This window comes from Apodemus sylvaticus, chromosome 1, assembly GCF_947179515.1.
Source record: "Apodemus sylvaticus chromosome 1, mApoSyl1.1, whole genome shotgun sequence".
Taxonomy (NCBI): domain Eukaryota; kingdom Metazoa; phylum Chordata; class Mammalia; order Rodentia; family Muridae; genus Apodemus; species Apodemus sylvaticus.
In genome coordinates, this window is record NC_067472.1 from 179,545,200 (window position 1) to 179,569,821 (window position 24,622).

The 24,622-nt window shown below is 45.9% G+C and overlaps 1 protein-coding gene across 1 annotated transcript; it reads left to right on the top strand.

The window, feature by feature from the left end:
- The first annotated feature begins 4,353 nt into the window (after positions 1–4,353).
- On the top strand, positions 4,354–14,121 carry Pdcd2l (programmed cell death 2 like). Its single transcript, XM_052165713.1, has 7 exons — positions 4,354–4,501; positions 4,596–4,762; positions 4,892–4,952; positions 6,036–6,406; positions 7,914–8,021; positions 11,354–11,502; positions 13,809–14,121. Exons 1-7 carry the CDS (start codon positions 4,394–4,396, stop codon positions 13,937–13,939), a joined length of 1,095 nt encoding a protein of 364 aa, XP_052021673.1. The 5' UTR covers positions 4,354–4,393; the 3' UTR covers positions 13,940–14,121.
- The last annotated feature ends 10,501 nt before the right edge of the window (positions 14,122–24,622 follow it).

Genomic DNA, 24,622 nt, shown 5'->3' on the forward strand with positions numbered 1-24,622 from the left:
AGGCAGAGATGGGCCTGAGTTCAAGGCCAGCCTGGTGTATAGAGTGAGTTCCAGGATAGCTAGGGCTACACAGAGAAATCCTGCCTATGAAAAAGGGGGGTTGGGTAGGGTGGGGACAGGGACCTGCAGTTAGGAGGGCAGCTCGCTCTCCGGCCAAGTGCCCTCCTCCTTCCCCTCCTCACCTTGGTGATGTGGAGAAAGTAATTCTGTTTCACTGGGTAGGTTTTTGTTTGTTTTTGGTTATCAAAACCCAGGGATGGAACTAGAGAGATGGCTCAGGTTAAGAGCACTGGCTGCTTTGCCAGAGGTCCTGAGTTCAGTTCCCAGCAACCACAATGGTGGCTCACAACCATCTGTAATGGGATCTGATGCCCTCTTCTGGTGTGTCTGAAAACAGCCACAGTCTGCTCACATACATTAAAAAAAAAAAAAAAATCTTTTTTTTTTTTTTTCAAGACAGTGTTTCCCTGTGTAGCCCTGGCTGTCCTGGAACTCACTCTGTAGACCAGGCTGGCCTCGAACTCAGAAATCCGCCTGCCTCTGCCTCCCAGAGCGCTGGAATTATTTCATTTGTTTTTAAGATTTATTTTAGCCGGGCAGTGGCAGTGCTGTCACCCTCACATCCCAGCTGTCAGTGAGTCCTTGTGAGACTAACAGTCCTATCATTCTGCTTTCCTCCATGTTAATCAGGCCCACAAGATAGCCAGTCAATAAAAAGACTTGGTACATGTCTTAGGGTTTTATTGCTGAGAAGAGATACCACGGCAACTAACAAAAAGGACATTTCATTGGGGCTGGCTTACAATCCAGAGGGTTAGTCCACTATTGTCATGGCAGAAACCGCGGTGGCATGTAGGCAGACATGGTGCAGGAGAAGAAACTGAGTTCAACATCTTGATCTGAAGACTGGAAGGAATGCTACTCTAAGCCTAGCTTGAGCAAGTTACCTCAAACCCCACCCCCACCGTGACACACCCTTCTGCAAAGCTTAGGAAGCCATTCCTAGTCAAACCACCACTGTACACAGGTTTGGTCACTGAAGGGAGCGTTTCTGATGCTAAATTCCTGTTCCCCAATTGGTTCTTGATTTGTCAGTAAAGAAGGCCAGGGGCCAATTGCTGAGCAGAAGGTACAGGTGGGATTTCCGGTTGCCAGGAGGAAAAGAGGCAGATGCAAAGGAGAAAGTTTCTTTCTGCCGTGCTTTGAAGGAATAAGAAAGCAACAACGGACATGAGTTTTCAGCGGGAGTTAGAGCCTGTGGCCACCACTACAGGCCGGTGGCCAAGGATGTTTGACAGGGCCTAGGTGGGATTAGCCACTAAATTTAGAGCAAGTGGAAAAATGTTGATAATAAGTTGGTTAAGTGGATGCCTTTCCAGGCAGGAGATATCTGTGCCCAGCAATTGTACCAAAAGGCAAGTTGTAAAGTAACAAAATGTGTGTCTTTTCGCTCCGGGGAGGACTAGTAATGAGGATACCTGGAGCTAAGGCTGGTAGAGCAAAAGGGAAGCTGGGCGGGGGTTGGTAGCACTTCCGGGTCCCTGGAGCAAAAGGCTACACACAAACTACACACAAGTCACCTGGATTTGATCTATGAGACTTATGTAAAGGTGGATGGGGTGAACTGGTTCCAAATAACTTTGTCACATGTATTGTAAACATACACACACACATATCCAATAATGGAATGTAAATAGCACTTATTTGAGGCTAGCCTGGGCTGAGTGAGCAAATTCCAGGTTTGTCTAGCAGTGGAAACGTGTCTCAAGAGAAGGGTGATAGGTCATAGTAGGGTCTCAGAAACAGGTCAGTGGTAGAGTGTGCTCAAGGCTTGGGCTCAACCTATCATGTGCACACACAGGCGTGTGGGGTAGAGTTTCTCCAAGGTTCATGTGGTAAAGGCTTGTGTCCAGCAGGTGGCACTATTGGTAAGTGGTGGAAAGCAGGAGGTTGGGCTCAATTGGAGGAAAAATTTCCCTTGAGAGGGAAAGAGGTGACAGAGATTTTGCTGTGGACTCTTCTCTGTACCCTGGCTGCTACCTTTGTGGAAATGAACACCACCACCCCCTTTCTCTCTCTCTTTATTTACATGAATACACTGCAGCTGTATCCCGACACACACTAGAAGAGGGCATCGGATCCTGTTAGAGATGGTTGTGTGGTTGCTGGGAATTGAACTCAGGACCTTTGGAAGAGCAGTCCATGCTCTTAACCACTGACCCATCTCTCCAGCTCCCCCCTCCCCCCCAACATTCTCACACTGCTATGGTTTCTTACAGCAGCGGAACCCACATGTGTTAGTTCGCTTTCTGTTTCTGTGATTAAACACTTGGGGAGGAGAGGGCCATGATCTATTATCGAGGGAAGTCCTAGAAGGAGCCAACGAGCAACGGCTTGCTGGCTTGCTCCCCCGGCTTGTGCGTGCGTGCGTGTGTGCGCGCATGCGTGTGTGTGCCCTACAGTGGGCACTCACTACCCTGATCTATGTTATTCCTGGATTGAGGATTCTCAGGTGACTCTAGACTGTGCTAAGTTAACAAGGCTAACCAGGACACCATGACCAGAAAGCCATGACCAAAAATAAATCATGACTTCATTAAGTTGGTTTTTTACAGTAATAAGAACAAATACTAAGCTGCCAAGGACCAGAATTTCATCTGTTTCTTATATAGCTTTAAAAAATACACCTCGAGATTGTAGACACAGCTCAGTGGTTAAGAGTATATACTTCTTTTGCAGAAGACACAACTTTTTTTTTTCAGGATTTTTTTTTTTTATGAGTACACTGTAGTTGTATCCAGACACACCAGAAGAGACATAAGATACCGTTACAGATGGTTGTGAGCCACCATGTGGTTGCTGGGAATTGAACTCAGGACTTTTTTGGAAGAACAGTCAGTGCTCTTAATCACCGAGCCATCTCTCCAGCCCCCAGGACCCAACTTTCTTTTGTCTGTCTATTCAATCCTTCTAAATTCAGTTCCCAGGATGTATAACTACACACACATACACACAATACACCCTGAGAGATACTAGCTGAGATAAATAAAACATCTGCGAAGCCAAATTTGCTGATTCAATCTGAAGTGAACACCACAGTCAGACTCCACAGAGCCTTTAAGTCTTCCACTTTAGTAGAGGGATAAACCAAGACCAACCAACAAAATGAGCTGGTTTCATCTCAGGCTCTGGATGGACGGGGCTGAGGTCAATCATGAGGTTGGTGGTGTCCTCCGCTCAGGGAAAATAACACTTTCTCAGCATTTACAAATCTTAAAGTAGTAGTTACAGCTTTTTTTTTTTTTTTTTTTTACTTGTGTGTGTGTGTAGGACACAGGATAACCTCATACAACATTCCTCTGGTCTGATCAGTCCTTTTATTTATAAAGACGGGGTCTTAGTAGCCTGAAAGTTACTGATCAGGTTGGTTGATCCAGTCCCAGTTTTAGGGTTTGTTTATTTTTGAGATACTCTCAAGTCAGGCCTGAGTTTCACTATGAAGTCTAAACTGTAACCAGAGTTCACCCTTACTTACCTGGCAATACATGTTTTTCAAATATGTTAATCTTTTTAGTAAAACTTATCACTAAAATTGTTATTGTTTACTTTAACGTACACCAAGTGTGCTCCTGGTACCCACAGAAGCCAGAAAAAAAGAACTGGCATTGGATCCCCTCCTCCCTACCCTCCGCAAACTGGAGTTGTAAGCAGTTGTGAATAACCTATGTACATGATCAACTTTTTTGTTTCGTTTTGTTTTTCCAGACGGGGTTTCTCTGTGTAACAGTCCTGGCTGTCCTGGACTCGTCTTTGTAGCCCTCTGGCCTCAAACTCATAGAGGCTTGCCTGCCTCTGCCTCTTGAGTGCTGGAAATAAAGCTAGACGCAACCACACAGTGGCACATGCTCAAATCTTAACCTCAGTCTTCATACGCATTTTAAATCTATCTTTCAAAATTATGAACTTTTGGGAGCTGGAGTGATGGCTCAGGAATTAAGAGCTCTTTCAGAGGGCCCAGGTTCAATTCCCACCACCCGCAGGGCAGCTCATAATTATCTGAAACTCCAAGAACTGACACAGACCTACATGCAGGCAAAACACTAATGCACATAAAATAAAAAAATAAATGACTTAAAACAAAATAAGGACTTTTTGTTATGTTTCTTGTTGACTGCCAACACCGTCATTGGCAATGATCGTCATCCTCTATCCAGTTGTCAATTTCTAGTTAAACCTTTTTGTAGACGCTAGCTGAGAATTTCAGAAGTAAAACAGACGGTCTCTGCTCAGGAAACCTTCGGGGCGGAGTCGGGGGAGGGGCAAGCGGCGCGCGTGCGCAGATAACGCTCCCTGGCAGCCACCGTAGCTCGCGCTGGCACGTGGAAGCCCAGTTATGGCTGCCGCCCGGAAGCCCGTCCTGCTGGGACTTCGAGACGCGGCGGTCAAGGGCTGCCCCAAGGGGCCAGCCGCCTGGACCAATAGCAAGCTGGGTGGCGTCCCGGTGAGTGCGGCTGCGAAGCCGTGGTCGGGGCCGTGGGGAGGGTGTCCCTCGGGAGGGAGGCCCCGGGGTCTGATCAGCCGCCCCCGCTCCTCAGGACGCCCTGCCGGCCGTTACCACCCCGGGGCCGCGGTGTGACCGCTGCGCACAGCCGCTCACGCTCGTCGTGCAGGTGTACTGCCCGCTGGAGGGCTCCCCGTTCCATCGGCTCCTGTACGTGTTCGCCTGTGCCCGCCAGGGCTGCGGCGACAGCCAGACGCGCAGGTAGGCGGGGAAGTCCGGTAGCGGAGGCTCGTCTCCGGAGAGGGCGGGGCAGGGCGGGGCGGGGCGGTGACACCAGGTGGGGCTGGGCGTCCGCGGTGGAGCCCTCACGGCTTCTGTCTTGCCTCTAAGCTGGAAGGTGTTCCGCTCCCAGTGCCTGCAAGTGCCAGAGAAAGAGACTCGGAACGCGCAGGTAAAGCGATTCTGATCGGCACACTATATTTTTCTATAATTTGAGGATCTTTTTCCAGCAACGTGTTGAAGACAACCCGCTGTCGGTTTCTTTTTGAGACACAATCTCCCCTTTCTAGCCCAAGCTGGCCTTTAACTCTCAGAGATTCGTTGGCTTAAATCTCCCTCGTCCTGTGATTACCGCTATGAACCACTGCATCCTATTTAAGACAGTTAAAAAGATTTACTTTTTACTGCATGTATGAGTGTTCTATCTGTATGTACACTTGCATGCCAGAAGAGGGCATCAGGCTCAGTATAGATGGTTGTGAACCAACGTGAAGTTGTTGGGAATTGAATTCAGGATCTCCTGAAGAGTGGACAGTGCTCTTAACCAGTGAGCCCTCTCTCGAGCTCCTTAGGACAGTTTTAAAGATTTCTTTTGGAGGCTGGAGACATGGTTCGGCAGCTAAGATCACTTGTTGCTCTTTGAGAGGACTCAGGATCAAATTTCAGTACTCAAGTGGTAGTTCAAAATTTCCTGTAACTCCAGTTCCAGGGGTTCCAATGCTTAGACAACTCTTAAGAACTCTTAAGAAATCACTGAGCCACTGGGTGGTGGTGGCACACGCCTGTAATCCCAGCACTCTGGGAGGCAGAGGCAGGCAGATTTCTGAGTTCGAGGGCCAGCCTGGTCTGCAGAGTGAGTTCCAGGACAACCAGGGTTATACAGAGAAACCCTGTCTCGAAAAAAACAAATCGAAAAAAAGAAAGAAATCCCTGAGCCATGTCTTTAGCTCCAGTGTTGTTGCTTATGTGTTTGTTTTGAGACAGGGTTTTTACTCTGGGGCCCAGGCTGGCCTGGAACTCACAGAGTTCCATTTACCTCTGCCTTGCATGTGCTCAGATTAAATGGATGCAGCACCACACCAAGCCGTAACATGTTTTTGAGTGGGTAGGATCCAGGAAAATTAATTGGAGTGTGCCAGAGAGGAAGGGACAGATACACAGGCTCCCTGGAAAGGTCCATGGATGGGGTGGAGAAGGTAGGGGTATCAGAGAGGTCATGGAAGTGTGATTGGCTTGTATTCATTGACTGTTCTAGAATCGCAGCGATGGCCTTGAAGCTGAGAACTGGTGTGAAGGTTCACATGACTGGGGAAGTGACACGGAGGAGACAACTCCACCACCACCCACCTCAGATTTGGGAAGTGAGTCTAATATCAGAGCGCTGGACTGGACTGAGAAGCTCCAAGCTCTTCACCTGCAGGACACTGGCCTGGCAGTTACCTGCCCTTCCCCTTCAGGAGAAGGGCTGGCAGTCCCCACAGACGTGCCACAGTTCCAGCCCTATTACATCTGTGTCGCCGAGGAGGAGGATTATGGCCACTTTGTGGACCTTGAGCATGCCCACAGCCTCCTGCAGGAGTACCAGCAGAGAGAGGGGATTGGTATGGAGCAGCTGCTATCCCTGGGGTGAGAGCTCGCTAAGGAGCTTGGGAGAGGCCGGCGGGAACCTGCCATGGTTGCTTCCTTTCTGTCTTGGTACCTATGGCAAGTTCTAGAGAGGTTGTGATTGGGCGATTCTGCTTTGCTCCCTCAGATGAGAAGAGCAGGCGCTGGCCTGGGCTCTCTGTATCAGCGGCCCGCATTAACCTGCAGGCCCGCTGCTGAATGCCCTCAAGAACAGAACCCAGATGAGCAAACACAAGTTATCATTGTCATTTAAGGCCACTAGCATTGTTCTGCGTCCTTTTCTGTTCTTTAGTACGCATGTTTGCTTCTGTTCTGTTTCTGGGCCTGGGACGGGAGCCTGGAGCGTGGTAAGTGAGGGTTTACCACCGCTGGGTCCTGAGCCCCTGCTCTCTTTTTACTTTAACATTTTTTTTTAATATTTGCTTATTGTGTGCATGCACACATGGAGTGTGCATGTAGACGTCGGACACTGAGACATCTCCTGGACCCTGTTTTGATTTTGTTGTGGTCTTGGATTTGGGACTGGGTCTCATGTAGATCAAACTCTTTTGTTTGTAGTCAGGGATGACCTTGAATTCCTGATCCTTCCGCCTCCATTGTCTCACTGCTGAGATTGCCACAGGCAGGCAGGTTGTATGAGGGTTGGGGCCGAACCCAGGCCTTCTTACTGATGGGCTACACTTTCAGCTGAGCTGCATCCACAGCCTCTTTTCTGACTTTATTGTAGCTTACTTTAGTTTTTTCTTTTTTGGTTTTTCGACACAGGGTTTCTCTGTGTAGTCCTGGCTGTCCTGGAACTCACTTTGTAAACCAGGCTGGCTTCAAACTCACAGAGAGCCACCTGCTTCTGTGTCCCAAGTGCTAGGATCCAAGGTGTGCCCTAACATCGCCTGGCTCTAATTTCATTATTTTAAATCCCTCACAAGGAATTTGTGTGCATGTGTTTATGGGTGCGGGTGTGCACGTGCTGCTACAGTTCACATGTGAAATTCAGACGGCCTGTTGTTCTCTTTTTTCAGCATGGAGGTTCTGGGGATTGATCCCAGGTCTTTAAAATAAACAGCAAGTGCTGCCTTGCTAAGCCACTTCCTGGCCCCCTTCTGTTTTCAGAGCAGAGGCAGATGATAGAGAAGAGATGCTCCTTGTTTAGTGACTCTGCTGAGTCCAGAACTGCCTCAGACCCTGAGGCCGTTTCAGAGTTTCAGCTCTCACTTACAAAATGCGAAGGGCAGTGCTGGTTCTGTTTTTTCCTCACAAGCTCTGGAGGGTCCAGTAGGAGCTCAGACCTAGAAAGACCATATGCCAAAGACTAAAGAAGGCGGGGAACTATCCCTTGAAAGTTGGCCTCTGACCCCTGTAGCCATGGCACATGTGACCAACCCCCAGCACACACAACACTTAACACAATACAGAGAGAGGAAAAGTATCTTGTTCCTCTTGCAAATGCTCCAGTTCCCAGACACTGATAGGCTCAGGTGGTCTCTGGTGCCTCTGCTTCTCTCATTAGCTCTAGTGACGGGGATGAAAAATACGAGAAGACCAGAGTTAGCAGTGGAGATCCAACGTTTTACAAGTTCATGAAGAGAATTGCTGCTTGCCAGGAGCAGATTTTGAGGTAAGGAATACATGTTGTATTTCTGTTTACTGTTGTGGTAGCATGCTGGCCCGCACCTAGCGGCCCAGGACTTGTCAAGGTAAGGCGGGAGGATCACCTAGCCAGCCTCAGAGACAGTAAAGCACCCACCCTCTTTTTTTTTTTCAGTTCTTTTTTTTCTTCAAGACAGGGTTTCTCTGTGTAGCCCTGGCTGTCCTGTCCTGGAACTCACTCTGTAGACTGGGCTGGCCTCAAACTCAAAATCTGCCTGCCTCTGCCTCCTAAGTGCTGGGATCAAAGGTGTGCACCACCACTGCCCAACTGCTTTCACTATTTTTAATTGTGTGGTGTGTGTGTGTGTGTGTGTGTATGCACATGATTGTGGGTACCCATGGAATCCAGAAGAGACTAGTAGCTGTGAGCTGCTCCATGCGGTGCTGGGACTTTTCTGTCTTGGAAAGTCTACATGTGGAGGCTAGAGGAGAATTCTGGGTATCTCACTCTGTCATTTTCCACCTAGTTTTTATTTTTATGTATGCATGCATGCATGAGTTTATGTGCACCATGTGCATGCAGGAGGCTGTAGAGGTCAGAAGAGGGCTTCAGACTTCCTGGAACTAGAATTCAAGATGGTTGTGAGCTACCTTGAGGATGCTGAAAAATAAACCCTAGTCCTCTGCAAGGGCTCAGTGCTCTTAACCACTGAGCCCACCATGATTGGTACTTTGTGCATTTGTCTGTGGGTCTGTTTCTCAGTTCATGCTCATTCGAGAAAACAGTAACTCTAAAGACAGAGAACAGAGAAGAGTGCTGTAGGACCTGTGGAATGATCGAAATCCTTGGACTGCATGTGGTTCCTTAGCACCAAAAGCAGTAAGCCTTCCCTGCTCTGCGGATTTGGGTTGCGAAGTCTTTTTTTGTAGCTGATTGGCTCACAGACTCGCCTAGAGGATTTTTTAGGCTGCTACCTGGATGCCTCAAGTGTAGGAAGGACCAGAGGACCTTACCAGGGTGGAGGGTGCTCCTGCATATAGGCTGAGCTCTCCCTCAGAACAGTCCCAGCTCTGGAAAACCTCACCCAGAAGCTAAGCTAATAGACACCCTTCCCAGGAGACTGGACGTTTGCCCTGCATAACAAATTACAGTAGTAACCAGGCTGTTAAGTGGAGGACGTTAAGAGCTACAGGGTCTTCACCAATGTAACCACCTGTCCTCCTATGTGCTACACACATACATGCAGGCAAAGCATCCAAACACATAAATAGGTAAATACTTTGAAAAAATTCTGATCATCTTGCCTTCGTCTCCAGAGCACTGAGGTATGTAGGGCTGCATTACCATATTCATTTTATACAGTGTTAGGCGGGAAACCCAGAGCTGCACACACATCCTCAGCCTGTGTATAGAATTGATTTTTACTCTGCTCTCCCCAACTCCACTTTTGTGTTTGTTGGGAATCAAAAGAACTCACAAATGGCAAGCAAGGGTGCTCCCCTAGCCTCCATTCGTGTGTGTGTGTGTGTGTTTGTGTGTGTGCACACGCGCTCGCGCACTTGCACCTACAGTTAGTCTCAGAAAAGTGTCCCAACACCCTGGAGCTGAAGTTCAAAGCAGCTGATGTGGGTGCCAGGAGATGGGCTCTGCTCCTGGAAGAAGAGTGCCCACACTGACCACTGAGCCAGCTCTCCAGTGTAAATTTTGAACTGTGTATCTTATCTATGTGGGTCTTTGCTTTAATCCTATCTGCTGTCACGTGGATGATCATCAAACTCAGCTCCTCAGACATGGTAGCAAGTGTCTTCATTTGCTGAGTTCTCTTGATGACCCTGACTTTGAACTCTGATTCTCCTGCCTCAACCTCCTAAGTATTAGGATTTCATGTATGTACTCTATACCTAGGTTTTAAAAATATACTTTAAGGGGAACTTATTCTGCCTTTAGTTAGCCAAGTAATATCCATTTCCTTTGATAGCTGCCTGTTGGTAAACATGGGTTATTTGATTCAGGTCTTAATCAAAATCAAGTTCCATATCACAAAGTACCTACAGGTGTATATATACGTATATATGCAGATATACATCTCTGTGTGGGTTATATAATGGCTACAGAAGGGTAATGAAGCCTTACTGGAGACCGAGTAGGGAGCTGATGTAGATCCCAGTGAAGTCACTGTGATGTTTAGATATGAAGATAGCATATCAGGTGGTGAGCTTTTGCAGACAAGCTGCAGGGGCAAGGTGTAGGACACAGAGCTGAGGAACAGTACTGGGTTTATTGGGATGGAGGGCACTTTTCAGTAAGTCATGTCTGCAGTCAGGACCCAGATGAGCTGAAGACCCTGCCCAGTTGACAATATATACCAAGTAGTCATGTAACAGGCTGGAAGTCAGTCACTCAGGTGTCCTCTTTGTGGGGTCCAGGTGAGGATTTTAGGTCTTTGGTTGGGTGTGTCGGATACGTTTTTGGTCCTGGTTTTGCTGATGCAAGTATGAGTGCGCCAGTGTGTCCATGTGGTTCCCATCTATTTCTGTGAGCTCGGAGTATAGCCTTTCTGCCTTCAGGAATGTGCCATCTGTCTCTCAAGGTGAGGTAGAACCACTCTGTTTCTGAGTTTGCACTTAAAATGGAGCTAGGGCATGGCTCAGCCTGAAGCTACTTCATACTGTGTGAAGTAACTTAGGGCAGGACTCAAAGACCAGCCTGTAAGTGTCTTGTCCAACCTGTCTCCCCCCCCTCCCCCAAGGCTGAAGATAAGTCATTGTCCTAACCCTACAGTCACCTTGGACTTCTGGATGAGCAGTATTTGAGGATTGATGGCCCTTCCAGATGAGAGTGAGGGTGAGGCTGTACCCTGGACTGAAGTGATCCTCTGAGACCTGCTCTGCCCCTAAGCAAGGAGGGCTCTTCCAGACCTCCATGTAGGAGTTGGACAGCTACAGCAAGATGGCATGTTGCTAGCTAAGCACTGATTAGGCAGGTGGGTCTCTTCAGTCCAGTCTGGTCTATATAATGTGCTCCAGGCCAGGTCTATATAATGTGCTCTACATAATGAGACCCTGTCTCAAATAAAATAGAATAGTAGTTATGGAAGGCAGAAAATGGAGACAACCCATTAGGAAGAGTATCATACAAAGGGGTTCAGTGACCCCATGCTTATCTCTTTATGGACTTTGGTGGCACCAAGCCAAGTGGTAACAAGTCTTCAGTCCCCTCCATGTTCTCCGCAGTCACTGCCTTGCCCCTGTGTGTCTTTCCCTGCTGCCTAGTTCTGCTCCTGATGCTGTACAGTGGCCCAGATGCTGGGTTGCTGTGTGCTCCACTCTGATGCACGATTCTCCCGTTCCTTGCCCTAGGTATTCGTGGAGTGGAGAGCCGCTCTTTCTGTCCTGCCCCACATTTGAAGTGTCTGAGGTCCCCGCCTGCAGTGGCTGTGGAGGCCAGAGGACGTTTGAGTTCCAGCTCATGCCAGCGCTGGTCAGCATGCTCAGCAGTGCTGGTCTAGGTAAGAAGGCCTCGACTGAGCTGCGCGGTCTCTGGCTTTATGGAACGATATCAGGGTGAAATGCTTTGTTATTTATTAAACACGGAATATTATAAAAGGATTGAGAAAGTAAATGGTAAGAAATTTGTATAATAGCAAAATTCTAATACCACACTAACAATAACCATTTTGATAATTTGAGACTGAACAATCAAATTTACACATAAGGGATGGAGCTTTGTAGAGAAATGCCTCTACAGAGTTGATCTCTGACCTCCAGATGTGCACCTATACAGGTACACATACATCCGTACTTGACAAGTCTGAATTAATTATGAACTGCTTGGCTGGGGCTAGGTACATGCTTCTAGTCCTCCTTTCTCAGGAAACTGAGGCAGGGCAGTACTGGAGGACAGCCTGGACAACACACTGAGACTGTTTCAGAATGAGAACAAATTAAGGTACCGGTAGGACGGGTTAGGTCTGGTCTTCTTTGGGATTATGATCCTGGTGATCAAATTAGGGTTGGGTTGGGGCTAGAGAGGCGACTCAGCAGTTAAGGGTACTGGCTGCTCTTCCAGAGGACCCATGCTCAGTCCCAGCACCCACAAGGCAGCTCACACTACCTGTTACTCCAGTTTCAAGGGGCCTGATATTCTCTGGCTTCCTTAGGCTCATGCATGCATGCGTATGCTTGTCAGTTTCAGATTCCTGTAGTGAAATATCTGAGGCTAGGAGTGGCCCGGCATGGTGGCCCAGCCTGCTCGCTCTCCATAGCAAGTTCCAGGCAGGCTCACCAGGGCTCATAATAAGAGCCTGTCTAAGTCTCTGGGCTACATATCAGGGCCAAACCACGTGGCTAGCTAGGAAACATAGGGCAGGACTGGTTAAGTCTGCTCTCTTGGGATTATGATTCTGGTGACCTAGGTACCTGCCCCCATAGGCCCCATCTCCAGAAGTTCCCCCTCCTAACCTTCTAGGAGTGTCATCCTGGGGTCCTGGCCTTTTCTTGGTTTCTTGGTACTGTATGTAGCTTCTGTGGCTGGCCTGGGACTCACTAGGGAGGCTTTTTGGTTTGTTTTCTCTATTTTCCAGGGCTAGGCATCAAAACTCAGCATTTTCCCTTTCTTCATTCTTCCTTTGCACAGCCCTGGGCATGGGACCTGCAGCCTTCCCACGTTGGGCAGGCGCCGTGTCACTGAGCTCTATCCCTACTGACACACAGTCTTTTTTGTGTTTTTTTTTTTTTTTTTTCTGAGGCAGGGTTTCTCTGTTTAGCTCTGATTGTCCTAGAACTCACTATGTAGACCAGGCTGGCCTGGAACTCAGAGATCCCCCTGCCTCTGCATTCTGAGAGCTGAGATTAAAGGTGTGCATCATCTCTACCCATTGAACCTCTTTTTTTCTTAATATTTGTTTTTATATGTGCACACATGCGTGAGTGTGAGTGTGTTCATGTGCTACAGCACATGTCTAGAGATCAGAAAGCAAGCCAGGCACTTTGTCTGAGGCAGGGTCTTTGTCATTTGCTGTAGTCCTTGTACTCAGGTAGGCTGGTTTAGGATATCTCAGTCTCTACCTCCCAGCTCTAGGAGCACTAGGATTACAGACCTTGCCTTGCGTGCCTTTGTTTTAGTTTTTCCAAGACAGGAGTTTCTCTCCATAGTCCTGAAACTCACTCTATAAACCAGGAATGCTCTCAAATTCAGAGATCCACCCTCCTCTTCCTTGTGAGTGCTGGGATCCAGTGTGCACCAGCACAGCTGCCCGGCTCACCTGGCTGTATACGTGGTTTCTGGCCATCCACACTCAGGTCTTTCGCCTTGGGCAGCGTGGGCATTGACTCACTATGCCATCTGGCTGGTTTAATTCTAAAGAATTAAGTTTATTTTTTTTTGTTTTTGTTTGTTTGTTTGTTTGGTTGATTTTTTTGTCTTTGTTTTTGTTTTTGTTTTTTGGATTTTGTTTTTTCGAGACAGGATTTCTCTGTATAGCCGTGGCTGTTCTGGAACTCACTCTGTAGACCAGGCTGGCCTCGAACTCAGAAGTCCTCCTGCCACTGCCTCCCAGAGTGCTGGGATTACAGGCGTGAGCCACTACTGCCCGGCTAGAATTAAGTTTATTTATTATGGCAGCTTTGCATATACATATACACACAGATATAGATATGGTTTCTGTTTGTTCTTGTTTTGGGAGGCGGGGCATGGTACAACCTGGCTCTGTAGTCAGGGGTCACCTTGGAACTTCTGCGGTTCCGGGGGTCACCTCATTGTGAATGCACCTTTAACATTCTCCGTATGGAATCTAGAGCAAGTGATGTTTTTCAGGTCTTACTGTGGAATTTGGAACGATTCTCGTTTACACGTGTAAGCAGAGTTGCTGGCCTCCAGAGCAGCAGATGCCTATGGAAGAATTCTGTGTTTTACAAGAAGACCCAGATGAATTTCTATTTAAGTAAAACACTTTATCTTATTTATACAAATTAAAACAATTTTTCATATTCAAATACATGTATGTTTACCTTATTTTAGCATCTCCCTTCCCTTGAGACAGGGTCTCATTATATGTACCCTTAGCTGGACTTGAACTTGTGGCATTCCTCCTGCCTCAGATTTAACATATAAAATTAACTACTGTTTATTGTTTGTTTTCTTTCTTTCTTTCTTTCTTTTTTTTTTTTTTGTGAGACAGGGTTTCTCTGTGTATCCCTGGCTGTCCTGGAACTCACTCTGTAGACCAGGCTGGCCTCGAACTCAGAAATCCACCTGCCTCTGCCTCCCAGAGTGCTGGGATTACAGGCTATTGTTTGTTTTCTTTTCTGTTTTGTTTTGTCTTGTTTGAGATATTCTCTGTGCATAGCCTAGGTTAGTCTGGAATTCAGCAATCCTGCCTCAGCCTCCCAAGTGCTAGGATCACTGATGAAGGCCACCATGCCTAACTTTAACTGTTACCATTTTTTGTTTGGAGACAGGGTTTCTCTGTGTAGCCCTGGCTGTCCTGGAACTCCTTCTGTAGGCAAGGCTGGCCTTGAACTTACAGAGATCCACCTGCCTCTGCCTCCCAAGTGCTGGGATTAAAGGCTTGTGCCACCACGACCTAGCTATTAACTGTTAATTTTAATATTGCTCTTTATTTTGGAGACCAAGCTGGGTGGGTCTTGAACCACCACCTCCTGACTACAGGATCATGATTGTCTGCACAGTAATAATTACAAAATGATTGCTCTTGGCCTGGAGGCCAGTGTCCCCATCTAGCAGATACCCCAGTGGGCATTCTGTCTCCAGTTCTGTAGTCAGCATCTTCCTATCTCCCACCTGTGTACCCCACTGCACCCCTTCTCAGCCCTCCAGCGAATCCTGCCCTAAGACCCTAGCTGCTTAGACCTGCCCTGTGCTCCCCCCACTCAGCAGTCTGTTCCTACAGTGTCTCAGGAGGGATCTCAGACACAGGCCCACCGACTGACTTTCCATTTCTTGCCCAGTCTCCCCTTCCTGCATTCAGTCTTGACGTCACTAACCCCTCGTTGCCCTTGACTGCATCTTGAAGGCAGTATGGGTACACTCCTAGTAATCGTGTTCCAGCATGCTCTTGATCCTGTGTGAGGAGGAGAGCCCCGGTGAGCATGGGCACGGTCATGTGCACAGTGTAGCTAGTGAGCTCTTTCTGAGGGAAAGCGGCTGTGCATAAACTGAAGGTTCTGCTCCGTGAGGCTCCAGCGGGGTTTGGCTGAGATAGCGCCTTAGAGAGCTGTTCATTCCCTCCCTCTTTCTCGGCCATGCATGTCCGGCTCCTTCCCCCACACTCCCCTCCCCCACCACGCCTGTGCTACGACAGCAACTGCCTCAGCCTGCTAGACCAGTTAGTCTGACTGGAGCAGAAAGTGACTGAGCACCTGCAGAGCTGCGTGCGGCCCTTGGAGGTTGGTCACTCTGAGGGCCAGGGAGAGCCCCTCTCTGCTCAAGGTAGTCAGAAGGGTTGATACAGGGGTCTAGCTGCACCGGGAGGTTGGGAGGTTGGTTGTTCACTGTAGAGTTTGGAAGGCCCCAGACTTCATCCCTAACACTACCAGAGAAATGAATAAGTCACAGCTTTTCAGATCATTATGGGCCACACAGCTTATTTTTAGACAGCGTCTTGTACTGTCCAGGCTGACCTCCAACTTTCTGCACAGCCTGATGATCTTGAACTTCTTTTTTTTTTGTCCCGAGACAGGGTTTCTCTGTGTAGCCCTGACTGTACTGGAACTGTACTGGAACAAGACCAGGCTGGCCTTGAACTCAGAAATCTGCCTGCCTCTGCCTCCCAAGTGCTGGGATTAAAGGCGTGTGCCACCACTGCCCAGCGATCTTGAACGTCTAATTTTACTTCCACTTCCAAAGTCACAGAAACATACTGTCCTGCTTGGTCTTCGGGGTATTGGGAATCAAACCCAGGCCCTTATGCATGCTAGGCAAGCCCTCTGCCCACTGACCTACAACATTAGAGCCTTTTTAATTTTTTGAGACCCAGTCCCAGGCTGGCTTCACACTAACCCATTGTTTCTCTGCCTCTCTTTCTTACTTTGAGGTGAATGTAAGTTGCTGACTAAACATTGGTGTAAGTGTGTGAGAGAGAGAGAGTGTGTGTGTGTGTGTGTGTGTGTCTGCATGTTTGTGTGTTTGTAAGTGTAGATGTACAAAGAGGTCAGAGGAGGCCACTGATGACCTCCTGTCTGAGTCTTCATCTTATTTGATGTACACAGTTTTTCCCTGAACCTGGAGCTCATATAGTCTTGCTAGTCTGGCAACCAGTGACCCCAGTGATCTCCCAGTTTGTGCCCCTATCAGAGCTCTGGGCCTTCATAGACCACACCCAGCTTGTTATATGGGTACTAGGATGTGAACCCGGGCCTCCTGCTCACACAGAAAGTACCCCTGCACCCTGTCCGTCTCTCTACACCAGAACAAGCATCCTTGTGTTTCGTTATATATGCTTGCGTTTGGTCTTACTTAGGTACACCATACATTTGGACAGGCCTTTTCTACAACCCTACAAGAACACATTTATGACATGAAGAAAGCAAGATGCAAGAAACAAGCTTGCTGCCGGGTAGTGGTGGCAATCCCAGCACTCGGAAGGCCTAGGCAGGCAGATTTCTGAGTTGGAGGCCAGCCTGGTCTACAGAGTGAGATCCAGGACAGCCAGGGCTATACAGAGAAACCCTGTCTTAAAAAAACAAAAAACAAACAAAAAGAAACAAGCCTGCTATAAGCCTATTTATGTGCAACACTGGATGAGGCCATGGGTTGCAGATCTAGCAGTGTCAGAAAAGGAAGACACATATTCAGTGCTCTGTTAAAAACTCAGGGATAGGGGCTGGAGAGATGGCTCAGCGGTTAAGAGCACTGACTGCTCTTCCGAAGGTCCTAAGTTCAAATCCCAGTAACCACATGTTGGCTCACAACCATCCCCATCCGTAATGAGATCTGTAATGAGATCTGACGACCTCTTCTGGTATGTGTCTGAGGACAACTACAGTGTACTTATTTATAATAATAAATACATCTTTGGGCCAGAGCTAGCAGGGACTGAGCGAGCAAGTTAGCCGGAGCGAGCAGAGATCCTAAATTCAATTCCCAGCAACCACATGTTGGCTCACAACCATCTGTACAGCTGCAGTGTACTCGTATACATAAAATAAATAAATCTTTTAAAACAAAACACCCCTCAGGGATATAAAAACATGGTAGCACAGGGTGGTTGCATTGCAGGAGAAACCTACAGCTATTAACTTCCTCCACTTTGTAGCCCAAGTGCCTATTAGAACTTAATATGCAAAATAAATTACTTTAAAAAAAGCAAAAGAACTTAATATGCAGGCAAACATGTTGGGGATTGGTTCTAATGCTTTGATCTAATTGGGACTCTGTATCCAAACACTGAAAGTCCTTGTCCCCAATTGGGTTTTGATTGATCAATAACGATGCCAGCAGCCAATGGTTGGGCAAAGGGTCATCGTGGTGCAGGACCCTTAGATTTGCATGGGCTAGGAGGAGAGAGATTGGGGGGGATGGGAAGGAGGAGGAGACAGAATTCCCAGGTTTCAGAAGGAGATGGATCAGATTTGTAATTGCAGAAGGAATGCCCAGAAGTGTCTTGGGCAGCAAAGACTAAGGGGCTGCCGAGAAGGAACAGGGCAGGCAGCAAAGATAGATCATAGATTTAGAGAGCGTTGAGTCAGGCGTACCGGAACGAAATCTATGATCACAGGCAGAGGATTAGAACTGCCCAGCCTTTGAGCTAGCTAGGCTCAGGCATTTCAAATATAAGCTAATGTGTGTGTGTGTGTGTGTGTGTGTGTGTGTGTGTGTGTGTGTGTGTCATTCATTCCTGGGCAGGTGGCTGTGCACATGTGCAACCTGCCAAAGTGGTGTAGCAAAGCTCACCACTACAGATAGCCCCAACGTGGTAGGTGAGAACCCACTTAAAAAAAAATTAGTGCCGGGCGGTGGTGGAGCACGCCTGTAATCCCTGCACTCTGGGACGCAGAGGCAAGCGGATTTCTGAGTTCAAGGCCAGCCTGGTCTACACAGAGAAACCCTGTCTCGAAAAAAGAAAAAACATACAAAAAAAAAAAAATAGAAATTCTATACATACATGCAAATGATAGAAGCCTAGAAGAGAAAGAACTGGTTTTTCAGGGAGCAGAGCCCTAGTCACTTGGTTCCTACACAAGCCTTGGAACTAGAACAAAGGAACACAGCCACCACCAGAGAAAGCCTCAGCTCAGAGATGCTGGGAGCCCCTGCTGTGCAAAGAGGCCAGCTGGCTCTCAAGGTGCTAGGAGGAAGACTGCAAGAAGCAGACACTAAAAGCTGCCAGTCTCCAGCCACCAGGTAAAAGGCTAGAGATTTATACATTTGATTTGTTTTTAAGGATGGAAGGGAGTGTATAGATTTTTGCCCGAGCCATGAGAGGATTTCTTCCTACATGTTATAAACTAATACAAAGAGCTTAAGCTGAGAAGCTGGGAGCCCTGCTGCGGCACAAAGAGTCAGCCTGGCTGCAAGGAAGAAGACATTGAGAGTCAGAGAGCCAGATGGTAGATGCAGCCTGCTTCCTAAAGGCAATAATCAAAGAATAGGGATAAATGAATTTAATTTGTTTTTAAGAATAGGAGGGAGGAGTAAGGGAGATTGAATGAAAAAAATGATTTAAAGAAATTTAAGGTTGGGCGGTGGTGGCGCACGCCTGTATAATCCCAGTACTCTGGGAGGCAGAGGCAGGCAGATTTCTGAGTTCGAGGCCAGTCTGGTCTACAGAGTGAGTTCCAGGACAGCCAGGGCTACACAGAGAAACCCTGTCTCGGAAAAAAGAAAAAAGAAAGAAAGAAAGAAATATAAGAGTCAGTAAGTGCTATCAGCACCTAGCTGCTTTTGTTGGGTTAAGTATCCAGGTTAAGCCAGGAGCCGGCGGCTATGGCTTTATTTATTTATTTATTTATTTATTTATTTATTTAGTGTTTTATAACTCTTTCAAATAGACTTATTTAAACACAAGTTTAAATAACAGGCTAGTACCTTTGGCTTTCATTGCCTGCTGCCATCAGCAGAGGCTGATATTAGGTGTCATCAGTGCCTAGTTGTCCCATCCTGAGGTGCAATTTGTGCTTTTAAGCTTTAGTAAAGTTTCTTTTACAAATGAGGGTGCCCTTGAATTTGGAGCATAGATGTTCAGAATTGAGAGTTCTTCTTGGTAGATTTTTCCGTTGATGAGTATGAAGTGTCCTTCCATGTCTTTTTTGATGACTTTTGGTTGGAAGTCAATTTTATCTGATACTAGAATGTCTACTCTGGGTTGTTTCCTGGAACCATTTGCTTGGAAAATTGTTTTCCAGCCTTTTACTCTAAGGTAGTGTTTATCTTTGACCCTGAGGTGTGTTTCCTGTATGCAGCAAAATGCTGGGTCCTGTTTACATATCCAGTCTGTTGGTCTATGCCAAGGGGAAGATCTCGGCAACAGAAGAAAATTTGAGCAAATCAAATATGACAGGTAACTTGATTTGCTAATTCCTCAACATGGGAGCTGCCTAGTAACTGGCTTAGATATAAAAATATCTCTAACCAAAACTTCAGTTAAAATTAGACAATAAATCTTCTTGGATATGGAACCCATAAGTTTCTTCATGCCTTCTTTTATATGGTATGAATGATGATTTATTACAGTTGGTTATTGATCAGATTAACTCAGAAAATGATAGGTGTCTTTCACTTACTCAAAGAAGGAACAAAATTCATCCTTAACTGATCTATGTACCTTGTACGAGTCATACAAATATCTTAATGGTACTAAAATTTTGGTTGTGAGATTCATATGTTACAGAATGTACAGCTTTGACAATATTCATCTTCAGAGATGCGGAAATGACCTGCTGTTCCAGCTGCCTGCTTCCTGATGTTGTCCAGAGACTTGCTTCCAGAATAACTTCAGTAATTGCTACTGATTCCAGATGACCTTGCTTCATCTAACCTCTCAAATGGATCCAGTCAGAACTTCAGTCAAGCCCTGAGCCTTCTAAGAATACAGAGACTGGATAACAGATGCTAAAGCTAGCTTTCTTAAGTCTAATCAATTTTTCTAATTTCCCTATTGCTCCCCACCCCTTTAAAGAATTTCTTGTTGCTTGTATTCAGCAGGAGGAAGCCCTAGAGAGTCATCAGCCCGATTCCTTGGGTTTGGGTGTCGGTTATGGTTATTTTACAAATTATAGATAGGCTGTTATTTTAAGGAATAATTTGGAAATGGTCCTTATTTTGAACAGAGAGTAAATAGATGGGATGGATTACAAAATTTATTTTTGAATGAAGCATAGTGTAGCCATAATCTTACATGGATAGCAATCTGTGTGATGTAAAATCAAAATTATAATTTCTTACATTGGTACAGAGTTTATATATTGATATGGAATTAAGGTTTTCATTGGTATAAATTTATATATTGATACAAAATTTGAAATTAATATTGTGCCTATGCAACTCAATTAAGAACACAAGGCTTTGACCCAGTCCTTTTATAACTGCTATTACAAACTGTTTAGGATGATAAAGTAATGCAAGTTAAGGGCCAGATAGTAAATTCATGGTTATATTAGGCTTTGATTCAATTATAATAAGGTGTTTTCTTTTTTTAAAAAAGACTTGGGCTGGAGAGATGGCTCAGCAGTTAAGAGCACTGACTGCTCTTCAAGAGGTCCTGAGTTCAATTCCCAGCAACCACATGGTGGCTCACAGCCATCTGTAATAGAATCTGATGCCCTCTTCTGGTGTGTCTGAAAACAGCTACAGTGTACTCATATAATAAATACATCTAAAAAAAAAAAAAGACTTATTTATTTTATGTATATGAGTACACTGTAGCTGTCTTCAGACACACCAAAAGAGGGCACTAGATCCTATTATAGATGGTTGTGGGCCACCTCTGAACTCAGGACCTCTGGAGGAGCAGTCAGTGCTCTTAACCGCTAAGCCATCTCACCAGCCCCAGGTGTTTTCAATATTTAATTAGAAATAGCTAAAAGTAATCAAGGTTTAAGTTCAGATATACCTTGTAGATATAGATATAGTCTTCAAAACCATCAGAAATCCACATAATCTGACTTCTTTGTTTTGTTTTTGTTTTTCAAGACAGGGTTTCTCTGTGTGTCCCTGGATGTACTGGAACTCACTCTGTAGACCAGGCTGGCTTTGAACTCAGAAATCTGCCTCCTAAGCTCTGGGATTACGTACGCCATCACTGCCCAGCACAATCTGACATTTAATCATTTCACTACTATTAGAAATTTTGACATGTCTGGGGTGTCTGTTCCTGACAGTACCCCTCACGGTACAAAGAAGATATTGAGCATCTTTACCTCCAGGCTTATCAGGGCAAGGTAGTCACTGGGCAGAAATTTCCTATATCATCTGCAGACAGAATACTGTCCAAAGGTCAGACAGATGTGAGTTAGCTGCTAAGCTCTACAAGACAGGGTAAGATAGTTCCTCCTTCATTTCAAGGTCTATCAGATGGCTCTGGGCCAAAAAGGCTGAAGACCGATGCTCTGATATTTTGAGTAATAGGGCACTGTCCAGGTAGTCAGCTGTCTCTACAATTTAAGTTTTGGAAGTTATATTTTTATGCTTCCTATATAGTCAGGTAATATTTAATTCATTCTTGGATTTCTGAAGGGGTTGAAGACTAATTAATAGTTTCATAAGCAAACTTAAGTTGTTTAGCATTGAGAGATATGATATAGAGTTAAAAGCATGATTTTCAGATGATGATACAGGCTAAAATCAAAACATAATTCAGGTATAGAATTTTAGGCTCTTTAGTTAGGATATGATGGTTAAGTATGTTATCTAATTGACAAATATGATGGGCTGGATGTTAATTGTATGTTGCCGGGCAGTGATGGTGCACGCCTGTAATCCCAGCACTCTGGGAGGCAGAGGCAGGCGGATTTCTGAGTTCGAGGCCAGCCTGGTCTACAGAGTGAGTTCCAGGACAGCCAGGGCTACACAGAGAAACCCTGTCTTGAAAAAAACAAAATCCAAAAAAAAAAAAAAAAAAAAAAAAAACCAGTTGTACGTCATATTCTGCAATTTACATAATTTTATGGTTATGTTCAATTTTGCCTGAGAGAAGAGCCATTTTATTTTAATTTCGACAGAAAAGGTGAGGTGTTGGGGATTGGTTCTTTTTGTTTTGTTTTTGTTGTTTTTTTTTTTATTTTTTGAGTCAGGGTTTCTCTGTGTGTAGTCCTGGCTGTCCTGGAACTCACTCTGTAGACCAGGCTGGCCTCGAACTCAGAAATCCACCTGCCCCTGCCTCCCAGAGTGCTGGGATTATAGGTGTGTGTCACCACCGCCCGGCAGGGATTGGTTCTAATGCTTTGATTTAATTGGGAATCTGTGTGTCCAAATGCTGAAGGTCCTTGTCCCCAATTGGGTTTTTGGTGGGTTCAAAAATAACAACAGTTTTTGCATTGCTGAAATTTTCTGTTTCATATTGGAATATAATTCTAAGGTTTGTTTATTTATTTATTTATGTATGTATATGAGAATGTGTTTGTGTGAATGTAAGCAGTATGTGTGTCTGTTTTCCTGCTGAGGTCAGAAGAGGGTGTTAGATCCCCAATAGGTGGAGTTATAGGTAGTGTTGATATATAGGTGGAGATATAGGTAGTGCCTGATGTGAATGCTGAGAGCTGACCTCATGTCCTCTGCAGTAGCAGTGTGTGCTCTTAACCTCTGGGCCATCTGTCTGTCCAGCTCATGGAGTAGATTGAGCAATATGGCTACGTTGTATGACAGTTTGATATGTGTTTCCTGCTTTTTCTAATGACTTGCTTGTACTTTTCTATTATGAAAATTATGTTAGAGAAAAAGCAGATTCAAGTAACGTGATTTAAGTTCAAAATGGGTGCAGAGCAGCGGAGATTATACAACATTAACAACACATTTGATTGGCTGAGTCAAATTTTGCCAAGTGGCAGTTCAGGAACTACTAACTGACACTCCACTCAATGGCAGTTCAGGAACTACTAACTTCCATGCAGTCGTGGTTCAGGAAACTCTGCAAAGGCAGCAGGAGAGAGCTTTGGAGATAAGGACAAGGACTGTAATGGCTGACATCAGAAGTTGGCAGCTGCAGAGCAGTTGTCTTAGTTAAGGTTTTACTGCTGTGAAAAGACACCATGACCAGGGCAACTCTTATAAAGGAAAACAAAACATTGAGGAAAACAATGTAGTTTCAGAGGTTCAGTCCATTATTGTCATGGTGGGAAGCATGGCAGTATGCAGGCAGACATGGTGCTGAAGGGGCCTAGAATTCTGCATCCTGATCACAGGCAGTAGAAGGGTATGTCTTCAGCAGGCAGCCAGGAAGAAGTCCTGTTCTATAGTGGCCGTAGTTAAGTATACAAGAACTCAAACCTATCCCCAGAGTGACACACTTCCTCCAAAAAGGCCACACCTTCTAACAGTGCCACTTCCTGTGGGCCAAGGATGCAAACACATGAGTCGATGGCATCCACACCTATTCAAACCTCCACAGTAGGTTTCAAAGATTCCATCATGGACCATTCAACCAAGTCTTTTGTCGCTTGTGAAACAAATTGGAAAAATGCAAAGGCTTGTGTGAGCAGGTGAAAATCTAAAACCTGGTTTTGGATTGTCATCGGTCTTCTCTTATTCTCTTCAATGAACCATGCCTCAGTTGGATTGTTGACATGATGGAAAAACCGATTTAAGCTTTTCTCCTTAGCACCTGTCTCAGAAAAGCTGCAGTGGTTGTCACTGCTCTCTGAGCCTCGCCACAAGACCAAAAAGGAAACCGGGCGGTGGTGACGCACGCCTTTAATCCCAGCACTTGCGGAGGCAGAGGCAGGTGGATTTCTGAGTTAGAGGCCAGCCTGGTCTACAGAGTGAGTTCCGGGACAGCCAGGGCTACACAGAGAAACCCTGTCTCGGGGAAACAAAACAAAACAAAAAACAAAAAAAGACCAAAAAAGAGTAGTCCAAGGGCTAAGTTCAGGACGAACTAAGCCACCTAATGCTATTTAACAAAACTATATGTGTCAAACTGTAAGGAAATTGCCAACTGTAGACTTATTTCCCCAGCTCTGGTTTCAGATCCAAGGTTCCCTGGCCCGACCAGCCCTAGAGGGGCTCCTTGAATCAAAAAGGTCATCATGGTTGTCGTTTGGTAGTCAGCTGCCAATCTGAACAATCTGCCTTCTGAATCCCTGGGAAGCAGGTACATCTAAGAAATACACTCAGCATATTGACCTTAGTAATGAGTCTGGAAACTAAGACGACATCTTTTTTTTTTTTTTTTTGGTTTTTTGGTTTTTTAGAGACAGGGTTTCTCTGTGCAACCCTGGCTGTCCTGGAACTCACTCTGTAGACCAGGCTGGCCTCAAACTCAGAAATCTGCCTACCTCTGCCTCCCAAGTGCTGGGATTAAAGGTGTGCGTCACCACTGTCCAGCCTGTTATTTTATTTTTTTAAGATGTATTTATTTATTATATGTAAGTACACTGTAGCTTCACTCCAGAAGAGGAAGTCAGATCTCATTACAGATGGTTGTGAGCCACCATGTGGTGGCTGGGATTTGAACT